This window comes from Taudactylus pleione, unplaced genomic scaffold (genome assembly GCF_031769625.1).
Source record: "Taudactylus pleione unplaced genomic scaffold, aTauple2 ptg000085l, whole genome shotgun sequence".
NCBI classification, from domain to species: Eukaryota; Metazoa; Chordata; class Amphibia; order Anura; family Myobatrachidae; genus Taudactylus; species Taudactylus pleione.
Genome location: NW_028284487.1, coordinates 15,682,621 through 15,700,680, shown reverse-complemented (window position 1 = coordinate 15,700,680; position 18,060 = coordinate 15,682,621). Strand labels below are relative to the sequence as shown.

The 18,060-nt window shown below is 44.4% G+C and overlaps 1 protein-coding gene across 1 annotated transcript in view; it reads right to left on the bottom strand.

Moving 5' to 3' along the window:
- LOC148532080 (tesmin-like) overlaps positions 1–18,060 on the bottom strand; it is a 190,888-nt gene that overhangs the window by 157,721 nt on the left and 15,107 nt on the right. The window contains exon 3 of the mRNA XM_088468382.1: positions 1,952–2,063. Coding sequence (XP_088324508.1) covers positions 1,952–2,063 — 112 coding nt within the window. The remainder of the gene's footprint in view (positions 1–1,951; positions 2,064–18,060) is intronic.

Genomic DNA, 18,060 nt, shown 5'->3' with positions numbered 1-18,060 from the left:
GAGATACCCCGCGTAGAACCTGCACCAACATTCAGAGGGTCAGAGGCACCCGACGAATCCTTCAATGCCGGAACCATAATAAGTTGATTTATGTGAAAAGCCGACACCACTTTAGGTAAGAAGGACGAGCAGGTACGTAGTACAGCTTGGTCTTCATGAAAAACCAAGTAGGGAAACCTATTCCGAAACTCTCCTAGCAGAAGCAAGCGCCAACAACAAAATCAGTTTCCAGGTAAGGTATTTCAATTCAATGTCAGCCAAAGGTTCAAAGAGCATGGACTGAAGAAAAGAAAGAACAAGGTTAAGATCCCATGGGGATGTAGGTGGAACAAAGGGAGGTTATACACAAAGAACTCCCTGGAGAAATGTCTGAACCTCGGGAAGCAGCGCCAGCCGACGCTGAAAGAAAACAGATAATGCAGAAATCTGCAGCTTAAGGGAACCCAACCGAAGCCTCGAAACCATGCCTCTTTGCATAAAAAGAAGGAGGCTAGATAAATGGAAAGAGGAAGTGGTGGAACCACACAACTCACATCATGACACAAAGGATTTCCAAATCCTATGGTAATGCACTGAGGTGACCAGCTTACGAGCCCAAAGCATGGTCTGAATCACCTTCTTCGGAATGCCCCGACTTCTTTAAATGGTGATTTCAACAAGCACGCCCAGTGGCAAATGAAGGATTTTTAAGGGAAGGGGGGTGGGGGGTGCCATATATTCAGGGAGGGTGAAGGCAAGGAAAATGAGGGATAGTTACAGGGAGAGTTACAGTGAGAGAGTGAGGGCAGGGACAAAGAGGGTGAGTTACAGGGAAGATGAGGATAGGGACACACAACACACACATACCTACACACATATCACTTGTCTTTTCAAGGCCTTTCTAGCTGTCATGGCACTACAAGTCCCAGCACATCCAGTTGACAAAGTGTGCTGGGACTTGTAGTCACATCACAGCTGGATAGTCAGTGATATAGGCGAAAATAGGACCCCCGGACTTCTTACCTTTAAATATAGAGTTCCGGCTCATGCTGTTCCAGTGCAGCTGCCCCAGGGTCCAGGATCACTGTGCTGAGTTGGCAGTGGGCAGACCGCGCTGGACCCCTGGGAAGGGGAGCTGAGGCGCTATTTGATCACTGTGGGTGGCCCGCTCCTGAGTCCGGCTCCCGAACGAGGTCGATGTTGCCAGCTGCTCGGCCCCACACAGCTAAGGGGTGGTCTTGTGCGCAAACAGACCACCCCTGCTAACAGTGCTGCACTGCACCCGCAGTGGTTCCCTGGTAGGAGCACAAGCTCCACACACTGACTCTGCCACCGATGCTCTTGGCTAACGGGCTGGCACTCTGAAAGGCCCACTTGCCTGAGCAGATGACAGCTTCCCATTTGCGTTCCACAGTGGAACGCAAATCCAGGAACCGCGGCAGCCGGCACAGACATACATAGGAATAGCCTGTGCCGGCAGCCGATGTTATCCGTCTCTATAAAACAATTTTGGTCCATCAGGGGGGGTTTCTGGGTACTCAGAAACCCCCCCTATTTGTGCGCCTGACGCCCTCAAACAAAGACAACGTATATTGGGGGGAAAGAAAGGGATGTGCATGTGCCACTACAGCGATTACAGTAGATCATCATGCAAATGTGCATGATGACCTAATTTAGATCAGGCTCTAATTTATAATAATAGATAATCCAGAAATTAGACCTTATGGGGAGATTGAGTTAAGTACGAGGTTCAGTTTGATCTTCAAACAATGTGAAACTGTGCACATAGTGGGTAATCCAACAAAACGTCATAGCTAATTTAATCTCCCCATTAAAATGTATATACTACAAAAATGCTAGAAATTGTGACATTTACAAAATGTTATTATAATTAAAACTGTCTTTAGTTCTTACAGATTTACTTTTATACCACAAAGCCACGTTGAAAGTGATTTGTAGAGAGAGTGCTTACCGTCACTATAATTAGATAGATTTGTCACTTTAGGAAGTCCCATACGTGGTTGTATATAGTTATCATGTGGACTTGTAATGTCACTATAATGAGCTGTGAATGGTCTAAGATCCTGTAACAGAAAAACATATCAGAGAACATTAAGATTACCAGAATAATTCAATAAAATGGCATTCCACATCCGGAATCACATTTTTTATAATTGATAATTTGTACAGATAACCTGTATTAGTTTTAAGCAATCTTAATGTGCAAGACATTATTTTATGAGAATGTGGTGCGCTGGCGAGATCAGGATTCCAGGCATGTAATAAGTAAAGGTTAATTTGACTTGGCATCCCCTTACATTAACATTATTGCCATGTGCTGCATTATATTGTGACGGTGTACAGTATTGTATTACTTCTTCTTTAATGCTACCAGGTAGGGTACACTGATTTTATGGTAGCGGCTGACACTTTCGGTCTACATAAAGAGCATTTGTTGCTTCTTTCTCTCCTAGTTCAGAACAATGCTAATTGGTCCAGGATCTCATCTACGGGATTAACAAAGTTTATATGGACTTTATTAATTCCAAAAGCAGAGCATGTTGAGCTTGGTTCCTGCCCCGCTGGCAGAGGAGTGAATACAGTGTGGGTTGGTGGCCAATCAGGGCTTCAGAGAAGATGGAAACTGTAGCCCTTTAGGTTAAGTTTGAGTTGTAAGAGTACATTTACAAATGCTTCTAAACATGAAAACTGGAGGTGTTACCCATAGCAACCAATCAGATTCTGAATATCATTTCTATATTGAATCCTAGGAAATGATAGACAAAATCTGATTGGTTGCTATGGACAACCTCCACTGTTTTATAAGCTTTACTAAATCGACCCCATAGTCTCCTGGCTTTTGTTGTATCATGCTCCTGAGTATTCTATTAATACAGAAAAATCTATTTTTTATATAAAATAATGGTATTATTTTGTCTTCCCAGTTGTTTACCCGCAGGTAGCACATAAGGCATCTTTGGGTGACAAACTGGTGCTAATTGGGCAAAAGGAGCTAAACACTGGCATGGTAAATCTACCAAAGAAGAGGAACTGGTACAGTATTGCTGGGGAACAGTCCTCTAAGCTATGAAGGTACCTAGCATGGGAAAGCCTGATTCAGAGATGGACACAGGGCCTGATTCAGACCCAGGTCGCTATGAGCGTACGCTCGCATGATGTGTATGCAAATATTTGAAAGTGACGTGACAGGGAGCGATCGCTCGCCAAGGCATAAGCACGCCCATCGTACCTGTACGAGCGTTCACTTTGTTTATGCAGACTTCCCTTAGCGTATGCAGAGACGCCCACTGCCCCACGTCATCTCCTGGAAGTTTATGAAAACATTGGTACATCGACCACTATCGGATGTGAACGCAGTGCTTGTGGTAGCTTTTTTTTACCGCAAGCATTGCGAGGAAAACAGAAGAAAAAAATGGCTGGTGGCATGTACTATGACGCTGCCTGTTAATTATGCACGCCTCTAAAACGGCGTTGAAACACTCGGGCACGCCTGCATTCGCATCTCCAACCCTCCGTTTTTACTGGACTGCCCCTCTCACCACCCACAAACGGCCTCTCCTGTCACTCACTCTGCTGGGCTGGTTTTGCTGGGCGAGCGAGGGATCTGTGATCGCACAGTGTAGTTCGCGCATGTGCACTGCGATGCATACGCATGCGCAGATTAGCAACCATCGACAATTGCGAACGTACTGCAGATACCGTCCGGGTCTGAATCAGGCCCACAGTTCATTTTGCTGTTGCACAATGTGAAAATATGCTAATGCAGCAGGAGGCGTCTTAGGAGACAAGATGCCTCAAGACTGCACCAAAGATCTGAGTGCCGCAAAGACGCAACATCGGATCACCATCGCGAGCATTGGTCGCTATGGTTGCAATATCGGCCATCTAAAAAACCAAAAGCTACTTAGAATGATCGTCTTACCTGCGTAGCTGAGGCCAACTGCAGACCCTGGCCTCGGCACTCCCAGAAAGTGGGAATGCACCACCACCTCCCCACCTCTAAACGGCTGCAGCCTGTCAATCAGGCTGTGGCTTCGAAACACAGTGAGCAAACTTGCAGGAGGCCTGCACATGCACAGTACACATGATGCGCATGCATGGTACACAGGATGCGCATGCACAGTACACATGATGCGCATGCACAGTACACATTATCATTTATTTATTTATATGGCGCCACAAGTGTTCCACAGTGCCTTACAAAGTACATAAACAAAAAAGTAACCAGTAACTTACAATACATGACACGGACATGTATAATAAACATTGTTATATTAGTGACCTTTGCACCCACATAAGCAGCCAAGTGATAGTTGCCCTAGTGGGGAGTAAGAGATAACTTAAATAACAGTAGGGAGAAGCACAAGAGGGTAGAGGGCCCTGGTCGAAAGAGCTTACATTCTGATGCGCATGTACGGTACACAGGATGCGCATGCACGGTACACAGGATGCGCATGCACGGCACACAGGATGCGCATGCACGGCACACAGGATGCCCATGCACGGTACACAGGATGCGCATGCACTGTACACAGGATGCGCATGTACGGTACACAGGATGCGCATGCACGGCACACAGGATGCCCATGCACGGTACACAGGATGTGCATGCACGGTACACGATGCGCATGCACCGTACACAGGATGCGCGTGCGCAGTCCTCCCACCAAATCATCGGGTTTGTGTACATCACTAAACGAGGCCCAGAGTTATATTTTCCCAAATGCAGTGGAACCCCTCCCCCAAGTTCCTTTACTGGGAGAAGAAATATTTGCAAATGATTTGTTTTTTCTGGTTATAGCCTTAAATTCAATATGGTGTGTACCCCATGTGCCTCATTCTTTGATCACTAAAATTTCACTGGTTCATAACAATTTTGTCCCAAAGATTTTGACGCTACTTTATATGCTATAGCCAAATAAGAAATTCATTTTTTCCTATCATTCTTAGCTTCCTTGTGGCGCCAGGTTTCTTATTCTCATTTGCAGTAATCATCTCCAAATTGGGCTACTGGTCATCTCTAGATTGGACTACTGTCACCTCCTTGTATCTAGCCTCCATGCCTACCACCTTTCTCCACTCCAATCTGTCCTCCACGCTGCTGCCCGGTCCATCTTCCTATCCATACATTCTACATCTGCCTCTCCTCTCCTACAAGCCTTAAACTGGTTTCCCTTTCCCTTCAGAACCCAATTCAAACTTCTCACACTCACTTACAAAGCATTCACCCATTCCTCTCCAATTTACATGTCTGATCTCATCTCCCTTCTCACTGCCGCCCACCCACTTTGCTCCACAAATGCATGCCGCATCTCCTCCCAACTGATTTGTCCCCTCACTCTCGTCTCCAAGATTGTGCCTGTGCTGCACTGTAACTCTCTACCTTTCCTTATCAGGCTCTCTACCTATATACAAATGTGCTCTCAAGACCCACTTCTTTATCAAAGTCCTCCAGCTCCACCGCTCCATGCTTCTTGCTCACTGTCTCCCCCATGAGTCTGTTTCCCCCTCCCCTTAAGAATGTAAGCTCTCACAAGCAGGGCCCTCTTCCCTCATGTGCTTTCCCTTCTCTAAGGGCAGGTGTGTAGCTATCATGGGTGCAGGGAGTGTGGTTGCTATGGGACTCGCAGCGCCTCTGAGGCCTGGTGTCACGGCTGCCGACACTTGAGACTCCTGTGAATCGTTGTGTGGTTCCGGAACAGGGTTGAGCCCTGCGGTGTGACTAGAATCTGGAAAGGGGTTGAGCCCCGCGATGTGGTGATGATAACTGTAACGGTGCAGTTGACAACTGTAACGAAGATGGGTTCGATGTCCACAGGAGTGAGAAGCAACAGGCAAAGTAAATAGTGCAGTAAAAGGTGAAACCACAGCAGTGGAGCAGAAAGCAATACTTAGGCAATGGCTATGCTGAGCTCTGTAGTGCAGCTGGTAACTGACATCAAAAGTTTAGCTGGAACATGAGCGGAGATATAGCAAAGTCCACAGCAACCCAAAGGCACAGCAGGGATCTGGCAGGAGTCCAAGAAAGACCTGAAAGTAACGTTGCACAGACACTGAGACACAGTTAGTAGTAACAGGGTTTATACTAGAGGTCTGACATCCATAGGAAGTTCAGAACATGTGACCCAAATGGAATCAGGTTTGAAATAATGAGCAATCTAGGAATCCCACAACCTGACAACACTTTGGAAACAGATGATCACTTTAACTCTCTATTCCCTGTATGTGAAGAATGCCAGCAAGCAGGATAGCTCCTCCAAAGACCACAAAGGAACTTTGGAAAAAGTAATCTATCTTTATGTACTGAAATAGTCGCAGTCCTGGCAGTCTCCGAACACCCACCAGGTTTTAAAGAGAATTTAGCATGAAAATTACATATCAACTTAGGAGCATGGACATCAGAGTCTTTAATCCAAGATCTCTCCTCCGGGCCGTAACCCTTCCAGTCTACAAGGTAATGTAATTGATTTTGATGTTTACGTGAATCCAGAATCTTATCGATCTCAGGGCCTGATTCAGAGCCACTCGTAAGCGGCCGCTCGTTCGCTCCGAGCGATGTTCGCACAACTGCGCATGCGTATGGGTTGTAATACGCATGCGCGAACCTGTCATTGCGGTCGGAAATTGTGTGCTCGCAAAATAGCGAATGCCTGCTAATTTGAGTGACAGAATGAGGCGTTTGTGGGTGGTAACAGGGGAAGGTACTTGAAAACGGGAGTGGAGATCCGAACGCAGGCGTGCCAAAAGGTCAAAACGGGCGTTTTAAGGGTGTGGATAATTAACAAAGCAGCGTCATCGACCACGTCACTTGGTTGTTTCTTAGCCTGAACTGGTCGCATGATTGCGGTAGGAAAATCCAACCACAAGCACTGCGAGCAGTTCAGATGCCTTTCAATGTACTCAATTAATCAAATAAATAGCGGAGATGACGTAGGATGCGAGCGGCCAGGGGGCGTCTTTACAAAATAGCGAGCGCATATTTCATGCGCTCGCTCAGACATAGAGGCGTCAACAGACCGCAAAGAGCGAGCGCTCAATTTAAATAGCCGGCCCCTTTTTCTAAACGAGCGAGCGCAAATAGCGTCCGGCTCTGAATCAGGCCCTCAAACTCCACACCTCGAGCAGTTGCTATGGGAGGTACTTTAGGCAAGCTGTCATGAAATTGATTAAGAATCAATGGTCTAAGCAAGGAGACATGAAAGGAGTTAGGTACACGCATAGTTGGAGGTAACTGTAACTTACATGCCACTGGGTTGATAATTTTTATAATACGAAAAGGACCAATATACCGGGGAGCAAACTTCATAGTAGGTACTTTAAGTCGAAGATTTCTAGTAGACAACCAGGCACGATCCCCAAGTATTTAGTATTTAGGAACAGCCGAATGTTTTCTATCAGCAAAGACTTTATAATTATGAGAAGCTTTCCTAAGACACTTATGTATCTGTCTCCAAATTCCAGACAAATGTTGGGAGGATAGCTTTGGCTCCTGCAATGTCCACTGTAGGAATTGATTGAAGCTCAGGAACGCGAGGATGCCGACCAGAATTGGCGAAAAAAGGACTTACACCTGTAGCAGACGAATAATGAAAGTTATGAGCAAACTCAGCCCAAGGCAAGCAATCCATCCAATCATCTTGAGAAGAAGAGATATACATTCTCAAGAAGGTCTCCAACTCGTGGTTCACTCGGTTTGTCCATTTGACTGAGGGTGATATGCGGAAGAAAACTGTAATTTAATTTGCAATGATGAACATAAAGCCCTCCAAAACCGAGCAACAAACTGGACACACCGATCAGACACTATCTCAGAAGGAAGTCCATGAAGACGAAATATCTCTTTGATAAATATTTGTGCTAATTTGGGGGCTGATGGAATTCGAGCCAAAGGACAAAAATGAGCCATCTTGGTAAAACGATCCACCATTACCCAAATAACTGTACACCCCCTAGGCTCAGGAATATCTGTAATAAAATCCATGGAAAGATGGGTCCATGGTTGGGTGGGAATGGGTAGTGGATGGAGAGGACCAACTGGAGACTGCCAGAAGGACTTATGTTGTACACACTTAGAACAAGAACGTATAAACTCTTGGACAGCTTTTTTCATGGAAGACCACCAATAGGAACGTTGCAAAAATTTGTACATTTTACGAACCCCTGGATGTCCAGAGAAACGAGAATTATGAGCCCAGGAAAGAAGTTTTCCTTGTAACTCTGGTGTCACAAATATCTTCCCAAGAGGAGGATCAGGAGAGATGGAAATTGAAGAAAAAGCCAGAGGGTATATTATAGGGTACCTTTGATCTTCATTTTGTTCTTTCTCTTCCAACACTGAGCGTGAAAGTGCATCTGCCTTTTTATTCAATGAATCTGGACGATACCTGAGGACAAAATCAAAATGAGAAAAAAAGAAGGCCCAACGAGCTTGTCGTGGGTTCAGACAATGGGCAGTTTTCAAACACAACAAATTTTTATGGTCTGTAAAAATAGTAACAGGGTGCTTTGCGCCTTCTAATAAATATCTCCATTCCTCCAAAGCTAACTTAATAGCTAACAACTCTTGGTCCCCGATGGAGTAATTACTCTCAGCACTAGAAAACTTTCATGAAAAGAATCCACAAGACACTGTTCTCCCATCTGCAGCCACTTGAGACAAAATAGCCCCAACTCCATAAGTGGAGGCATCCACTTCTAGCATAAATGGCTTCTCAACATCAGGTTGAACTAGAATGGGGGCCGCAGAAAATGCATCTTTGAGAGTCTGAAAGGTATCCAATGTCTCTGGGGACAACACTTTGGGATTAGCCCCTTTTTTTGTCATAGCAGTAATTGGAACTACAATAGTTGAAAACGCTTTGAGAAACTTTCTGTAATAATTGGCAAAGCCTAAAAATCTCTGAATAGACTTTAATGAAGTGGGCAAAACCCAATCTTGAATAGCCTTTAACTTCTCAGGGTCCATCTGAATTTCGGAACCGGAAATGATATACCCCAAAAAGGGTATCACTGGGAGTTCAAAAACACACTTGGAGATCTTACCATAAAGCTTATTAGCTCGAAGACGACTTAATACTTCTTTAACATGGGTACAATGATCAGAAAGATTCCTGGAAAAAAATCGAAATATCATCAATATAAACAATAAACTGATAAAGTATATCTCGGAAAATGTCATTCACAAACTCCTGGAACACCGCAGGAGCATTACATAAACCAAAAGGCATGACGAGGTTCTCATAATAGCCATCTCGCGTATTAAACGCAGTTTTCCACTCATCACCCTCTTTAACTCTGATCAAGTTGTAAGCTCCCTTTAGATCAAATTTAGTAAACAGTCGAGACCCCTTAACTCTGTCAAACAATTCTGTAATGAGAGGCAAAGGATATTTATTTTTTACCGTGATCTCATGTAGACCTCTAAAGTCGATACATGGACTAAGACCGCCATCTTTTTTCTTTACAAAAAAGAAGCCCTGATAAACCCCTTTCGTAGGTTATCTTGCACATATTCCGACACGGCTTGAGTCTCAGGAACAGAGAGAGGGTATACTCGACCTTTGGGTGCCATTTTACCAGGAATAAGTTCCATAGGACAATCCCAGGGACGATGCGGTGGAAGTTCGTCTGCCACCTGCTCAGAAAAGACATCAGCAAATCCATGATAAGGCTGTGGGAGAGAAGGTGGAACATCTACTTTCACTTCAGCCAATCGTACCACAGGAATCAAAAATTTAATTTGCATTTAGGACTCCAAGAAAGAATTTGAGAACAAGTCCAATCAATATGAGGGTTATGAAGAGTTAACCATGGTAAACCAAGAACTATATCATACATAGAAATGGGTAATACCAAAAACTCTAAACTTTCTTCATGCAAAGCTCCTACCCTCAACTTCATATACTTTGTTTGATGCGTAACATATCCATTAGAAATTTTAGTTCCTTTAACTGCAGAAAGGGAAAAAGAACGGGTTAATTTGACAACAGGAATTTTTAATTTCTGAACCAAAGACTATGAAATAAAATTGCCAGCTGCTCCAGAATCTAGCAATGCAGAAAACTTTTGACACGAAGAACCAAAATCAGAAATACCCACAGAAATGAAACTATCCTTTTTGGGGGAAACTTTAGAAAGTACCCCTAGTTTGACTTCCCCTCCATCAACTAGGGACGATCGTTTCCCGGCCTTATTGGACATTTAGCCAATGTTCTGAGGATGCACAATACAAGCTCAAATTAGAACCCCTCCTACATTGCTTCTCAACTTCAGACAATTTAGCTTTATTAATTTGCATAGGTTCATAAGATACACTATGAAAAGAGCGAGACTGGGGAAGAGAACTTTTAGAACACTCAGAGCGACTCCTCTGAACCCCTCATTCTCGCATACGCAGATCAATTTTAATAGTCAATGAAATTGGGGGCGTGGGTTGACTGTCTTTCAGCACAGACGTGCCTTGCTGGAGCCCCTGCTAATCAGGCTATAAAAGTGCCTGTTACTACAAATATCGGTGACCAGCGCTGTACTCCTACCTGCCTGGGCTGCCTGCTGTCCTTCTGCCCAGCTCTCCTTATCCCCTGAGACGGCTGTGACCCCCATTGGTTCGCGGCCTACCTGCCGCTCAGAAGAAGCGGCCTCGAGTTTGGGGCATTGCCCGAGTCCCGCGTGCGGCTGGAGCCGTGGCCGCCGACTAGCTGGCTCCTGGAGGCGGAGGCTCCAGATCCCCTGCTCAGCCCCCCGTGCCCTTTGAGCCCCCGCTGACTCCGGCGCTACGCTGTAATCCCCGATGATTCGCGGCCTATCTGCCGCTCGGAAGCCGTGGACTCGAGTTTGGAGCCTGGCGGGAACCTGCGTGACGTCACTCCCGTGGACGCCGTCTTGCTCCCCTGAACAGAGGCCATACCTGACACAGCCTCCACATCTCCCTGACGACCTGCTGGGCTGAATCCTTCCCTCTCAGGAGCTGCTGGACTTGGAGGCTGCTGGAGTTCTCCCTGGGAGGCTGTGGGCGCCATCTTAGATCTGGGCTTCCCAGCCACTGTTCATCTGCAAGCAGCACACAGCTTGTCCTGCCTCCACCATTTTCCCATACAGTCTACATGGCTGCTTTACAAAAATGTGGCATTGCTATTAGTGGCTGAATATATGATTCCTCAAAACTCCTCTACCAGCAAGGTACTAATACTCTACTTTGCCATGTTTTTTCAGTGATATCCATCACTCATCCCTATGAGACTATGTTTACTTAATGCACCGACCGCAGTAGAAACCATTTGCCTTTTCATCATCGTTTATACTTATTTACCGAAGAAGCCATTATGCCCACTCTTGCACCTCCAATCAAATTTGTACCCCAGAAAACCACTGATTCAATGTCTGCGGGGAGATCTTCACTGACAACCAAGGCTACTCCCTCTTCTAGCCCTTAAGATACCCTTGATCTCACTACTGATGCTAAGCTTACAGTCCATACACTCCACCAAATGCTTCAGGCATTCCGTACAGACCTTACCTCCGACTTTCAAGTCTCCATTAAACAGTTCACCAGTGAAGTGACCGGTATCGGAGATCGCACGAACAACTTGGAGACTAAGATTCAAGAATTAGTCTCCTCCCACAATGACCTGCTAACATCCCATAACTCTGTCTTAACGGAGTTGGTTGCTGTTAAAGGTAAATTGGCAGACCTCGAGGATAGATCCAGGACTAATAATATTAAAATCAGAGGCATCCCGGAATCAATAATTAATGCCGACCTCCAGGACTTTGCTTTGAATATTTTTCAAAAATTGTTACCCTCCGTGGAAGCTCGCGATTTGCTGATTGATCGCATCCACCGCCTACCTAAGCCCCGATCAGCTCTGGCAGGTTCTTCTAGAGATGTCCTTCTACGGCTTCATTTTCATATTAAAGAAGATATATTAAGGGCTGCTCGCGAATTGGAGGATGCGGAAGTTCTTAATAACCTTCAATTATTTCCTGATCTCTCGGTCCACACTATTAATAAGCGAAGAACATTTCAACCTCTCACGAAAGCACTTCGGGATAATGATATCCAATATAGATGTGGATTCCCGGTAAAGCTTTTGGTGCGAAAGGATGGCTCCACATTTATTATCTCCTCATTGGAAGTTGGCGCCAAATTACTGGCAGAATGGGAAATATCTGTCTCGATCCCTACATCATCCCAGGGTCCCCTTCTCCAACCGGAATGGTCTCGAGTGGGATGAAGCAGTGTCGTCTGGTCTTTTTGGACTTCTTCAATATTTCTTGGTTTTCTATTGGCTAAAATTGGATTTGCAATGGGCCATTATGGAATATTTTAGCATTTGCTATAATTAAGATCTTTCCTCAAGAACATTGTTGTTTTTGCATATCTAGCCTTGGATTTTCAAAGTGGACATTCTCTGCTGCACTGGTTTGTTGTGTCCTTACAATTTCTGATTAATGTTTCACTTAAAGTAAATGATTTTCTGAATTATGACCATAGATTTCCCCCTCTCCTTTTCCTCCTTCTAAGTTACAGTTTTTACTATAATTATTTTTCTGTATTTTGGATAAGAGAGGGATAGTGAATGTGATTTATTGGTCTCTGAACCTCATTCAGAGCCGGACGCTATTTGTGGTCGTTCGTTCAGAAAAAAGGGGTGGCTATTCAAATGAACCGTTCGCTCTTTGCGGTCTGTTCACGCCTCTATGTCTGAACGAGCGAACAAAACTTGAGCTCGTTTTTTGGATAACTACGCCCCCTGGCCGCTCGCATCCTACGTCATGTCCGCTATTTATTAGATTAATCGAGTACATCGACCAGCGTATGAACTGCTCGCTATTCTTGTGGTTGCTTTTTCCTACCGCAATCTTGCGAGCAGTTCTGACTATAAAATAACCCAGTGACGTGGTCAATGACGCTGCTGTATTAATTATGCACACCCATAAAACGCCCGTTTTGACCTTTAAGCACGCCTGCATTCGGATCTCCACTCCCCGTTTTCAAGCACCTTCCTCTGTTACCACCCACATACGCCTCCTCCTGTCACTCAAAATAGCAGGCATTCGCTAGTTAGCGAACAAACGATTTTCGGCCGCACTGACTGGTTCGCGCATGCCTATTACGATCCGTACGCATGCGCAGTTGGGCAAACATCGCTTGGAACGAGCGAGCGGCCGCTTACGAGCGGCTCTGAATCAGGCCCTCTGTTATGTTTTATAATAGGTCTCGGGGATGAGGAATGACACAGTCCTTCCCCACGTTAACTATTTTGCCGTACTGTTTTTTCACGGCAACTACTAAGGCCCAATATACTGGGCCTTTTGGGTTCTATATTCTCTCTACGTGGTTTTTTTTCCCCACTTTATTATTTTTGTGTTTGTTTTTATTTTATTTTATTTTCATTATATGACATGTACATTTGGGAAATTTTTACTTATACACTGTCTTATTACGCCTAATGGTTAAAGTCATCTCATTGAATGTTAAGGGACTTAATTCTCCACATAAGAGACACCTGGCCCTCTCTACATTCCACCAACATGGGGCTAATGTTGTGGCCCTTCAGGAGACGCACTTCTCATCCTTAACTCATCCAAAATTTAAGAATCACAGATATCCTTTATGCTACACGGCACTAGTCCACTTAAACGTAACGGCGTTGCTATATTGTTCCATGCTAACACCCCATTTGTATTACAAAGGAAGATAGAGGATGGGAACGGTAGATTTCTTATTCACATTGGTAAAATTGAAGAGACTCTTGTCACCCTGGTTTCCCTCTATGCCCCTAATTATTCCCAGATCCCCTTTTTACGAGAAACTTTTGAGGAAATATCTAAAGTTCGACAGGGAGCACTTATTGTGATGGGCGATTTTAATTTAGTCCTAGTCCCTAAAATAGACAGATCTTCCCCCCTGGGCCTTTCCTCCTCCCCTCGTGATATAGGCCCCCCATTGGCCTTTAAGAAATTGTTGGCAGAGTATGATTTGTATGATGCCTGGCGCACCATACTACCGGACGAGAGAGACTATACCTTCTTTTCCTCAGTTCACAATAGCTACTCCAGAATAGACCTTGTCCTTTTAGATAAAAGAGTTCTCTAATCTACAAAAAAGGTTAAAATCCTCCCGATTACTTGGTCTGATCACGCGCCGGTTTTATGGATTTGAGATATAGGTTATCATCTGACTCCCAACCGTCCCTGGCGTCTTCCTGAGTATCAATTAAAAAACCCGGAGATTTTGAAGGCCCTTACCGACTCCCTTATGTTATATACTCAGACTAATTCTCCCTCTGACACCTCTGTTTTCACACACTGGTGCACCTTAAAAGCGGTCCTCCATGGTACCTCTATTCAAAAAGGAGATCAACTTAAGGATCGCTCTCGCGAATTACAGATTGGTTTAGAATCTACTCTACAGTCCCTGGAGTCCCAGAATAAGCTCTGCCCTACTAGAGTGTTACGCAAACAACTCCAAGAGGTGAGATCACAGCTCCAAAAACTTTTTTCGTCACGAATGCAAGTGGCTTTTAGAACTATTTCCCTTCGAGCATTGAATATAGTATTGCCCAATGTGTCATATGTCTTACTGGATGAGTTTGGGTATGGAGTCTCTGGCAGACTTTTTTTCCCGTCCTCAATTGTAACATATACAGATCTTTGTGCTAAATACTCACTAGCACCCTCTGTCTGTTTTTTTTGCCAACAATTAATACATTGGTATACCAAGATGAATACAGGTCCCACAGTATTCCAAACACCGCCGCACCAAATTCTGAGTAAATTCTCTAAACCCTCTTCTAGTGGAGCCATATCTTACTGGTATTCTTTATTATCTCCCATAGTCCTGCCAATTAAATCCCCTGCTCAACTCCACTGGGAAACATATCTCCAGCGTACCTTCACCTTCTCACAATGAGAGAGTATATATCTTTCTTCTTTCTCAATATCCACATGTACCAACCATATTGAAATGTATGTAAAACTTTTAAATAGATTATATTTAACTCCCTCTAGGTTACATAAAATATGGCCCACTGTCTCAAAGTTTTGTTGGCGCCTTTGTAACTCTGAAAGCTCTATTTTCCTCGTTTTCTGGGATTGTCCTCTTATACGCCCCTTTTGGGAGGAAGTATTCAGTCTCATTAATGACGTACTCGGCCTCACATTAACCCTAGACCCCTCCCTCGCTCTACTCCACTGGTATCCAAATTCTGTCCCCAAATCTGACCAGTATGTTCTCGGCCATATACTGATATCTGCTAAAGCCACTATAGCCCAGCACTGGAAGTCCCCTTCTCCTCCTCCATTTGCTAAAGTTATAACAAAAACACAATTCCATTTTGAGATGGCGAGGAGAGAGGTCACTTATTCTATGGCTGCTTCGTCTTCCACTATGAAGTGGAACCCCTGGTATCTATATGTTATGGATGGAGGGGGTGCAACTTTGTCCATACCTTCTCCAAACCCGCAGAGTCCTTCTCCCTTTGATCTCAATGAGTCCTTCTCCCTTTGATCTCACAGTTGGACCACAGCACTTAATATATTATGTAATCCTATATTTAAGGTTGTTTTTGTTCAATGTCTATGAATGTACTGTCAATTCCTCCACCCTTGTATTTTATTTTACTTATGTTTTCCCTTTTCTTTTTTCTGTACCCCCATAAGTATTTTCAATAAAAATTTATTGATGGAAAAAAAAAATAGTCAATGAAATTAACTCATCCAAATTCTCAGGAAGATCCCAAGTCACCAACTCATCTTTAAGTCTCTCAGAGAGACCATTCCAGTATGCTGCTCTTAATGCCTCATTATTCCATTTAAGTTCTGCAGCTATAGTTTGAAAACTAACCACATACTGACGAACTGGAGCTGTTCCTTGTTTTACTCGCAAAATATCCACAGACACGGCCACTGATCTTCCAGGTTCGTCAAATATCCTTTTGAAAGTAGAAACAAAAGCTTGGTAATTAGACATTAAGGCATCATTTCTCTCCCATAAAGGAGAGGCCCACACAAGAGCAGCACCAGACAATAATGACATAATATAAGCCACTTTAACACGAGAGGTGGTAAAACTTTGAGGTAACAATTCAAAATGAATCTCACATTGGTTGAGAAATCCTCTACATGTTTTTGGATTACCATCATAAGAGGTAGAAGTCGGTAAACGTAAATGAGAAGCAGAAACCCCTGATGTACTTGCAACAGGAATCTTAAGTTTATCAAGACGTGTAGAAAGATCCTGTAGACATTGCAAAACTTGAACTTGAGTGTTTTCCTGTACTTCCAAATGAGCGGTCAAACGCTGAAGCACCTGTACCCTGGTAGCCTGTTCCAGATCCGGATTCATTTTTAGGTCTGTGCAAACTGTCACGGCTGCCGACACTTGAGACTCCTGGGAGTAGGCAGGCCTACTAGGCACAATAAACTGGGGTGGCTTTAGGAATGACCTTTTCATGAAATCTCGATAGCACAGAATAAAATAGAATTTTTTCACAGGAGAAATATAATAGCAATGTCTCACATAAAGTCTCAACAACACTGAGGTTCACATAAGCAATAACGAGTATAGGAGAAAACCCACCATATAGTCTTTAACACAGAAAAGTTAATATGGTAGGGAACCCCGAGTCCAGTATGAGGCTAACACCTCAGAATGGTATAGAGGAGCTTCACCTGGATGGAACCTTGTAGTGATGGAGATCCGGAGCAGAGTGAGCCCTGTGATGCGGTGAAAGACGGAGCAGGGTTGAGCCCTGTGATGCGGTGACGTTGAAGCAGGTTTGAGCCCTGTGATGTGGTGAGGTCGGAGCAGGGTTGAGCCCTGTGATGCGATGAGGTCGAAGCAGGGTTGAGGCCTGTGATGCGATGAGGTCGGAGCAGGGTTGAGCCCTGCGATGTGATGAGGATGAAGCAGGGTTGAGCCCTGTGAAGCGGTGTAGTTCCGGAACGGGGTTGAGCCCTGCGGTGTAACTAGAATCCAGAGCGGGGTTGAGCCCTGCGATGCAATGAAGGTTGAAGCAGGGTTGAGCCCTGTGAAGCGGTGTGGTTCCGGAACAGGGTTGAGCCCTGCGGTTTGACTAGAATCCGGAACAGAGTTGAGCCCCGCGATGCGGTGATGATAACTGCAATGGTGCAGTTGACAACTGTAACGAAGATGGGTTCGATGTCCACAGGAGTGAGAAGAAACAGGCAAAGTAAATAGTGCAGCAAAAGGTGAAACCACAGCAGTGGAGCAGAAAGCAATACTTAGGCAATGGCTATGCTGAGCTCTGTAGTGCGGCTGGTAACTGGCATCAGAAGTTTAGCTGGAACATGAGCGGAGATATAGCAAAGTCCACAGCAACCCACATGCACAGCAGGGATCTGGCAGGAGTCCAAGAAAGACCTGAAAGGAACATTGCACAGACACTGAGACACAGTTAGTAACAGGCTTTATACTAGAGGTCTGTGATCCATAGGAAGTTCAGAACATGTGACCCAAACGGAATCAGGTTTGAAATAATGAGCAATCTAGGAATCCCACAATCTGACAACACCTTGGAAACAGATGATCACTTTAACTCTCTATTCCCTGTATGTGAAGAAAGCCAGCAAGCAGGATAGCTCCTCCAACGACCACAAAGGAACTTTGGAAAAAGTAATCTATCTTTATGTACTGAAATAGTCGCAGTCCTGACACCTGGAACTCCCCCTGCACCCAGCTCACCTCATGGCCTTACATTGGTGCCACTGAAATCATTGTTTTTCTGTTTTATTTTTTTTATTATACTTTTATTGACTCTGAAGCATATCAGACATAGAAACTTTTTTCACAATGTAATACAAAGCACAACGCGGTAATCAACATATAATTATATAAAAAATTCCATAGGACATGTAACGAACAGAAGATAAAGTAATGTCATATAGGTATATATTGAATACAAAATTACATAGCAGATGTACAGTCAGTAAAATCTGTCGCTGTCCGGACTAGGGACCCCCCCAACGGTATCTTGGGATCGTTATCAACAGTCTTAATTCAAACCAAGAAGTGGAAGAGAAACATTGTTGAAGTAA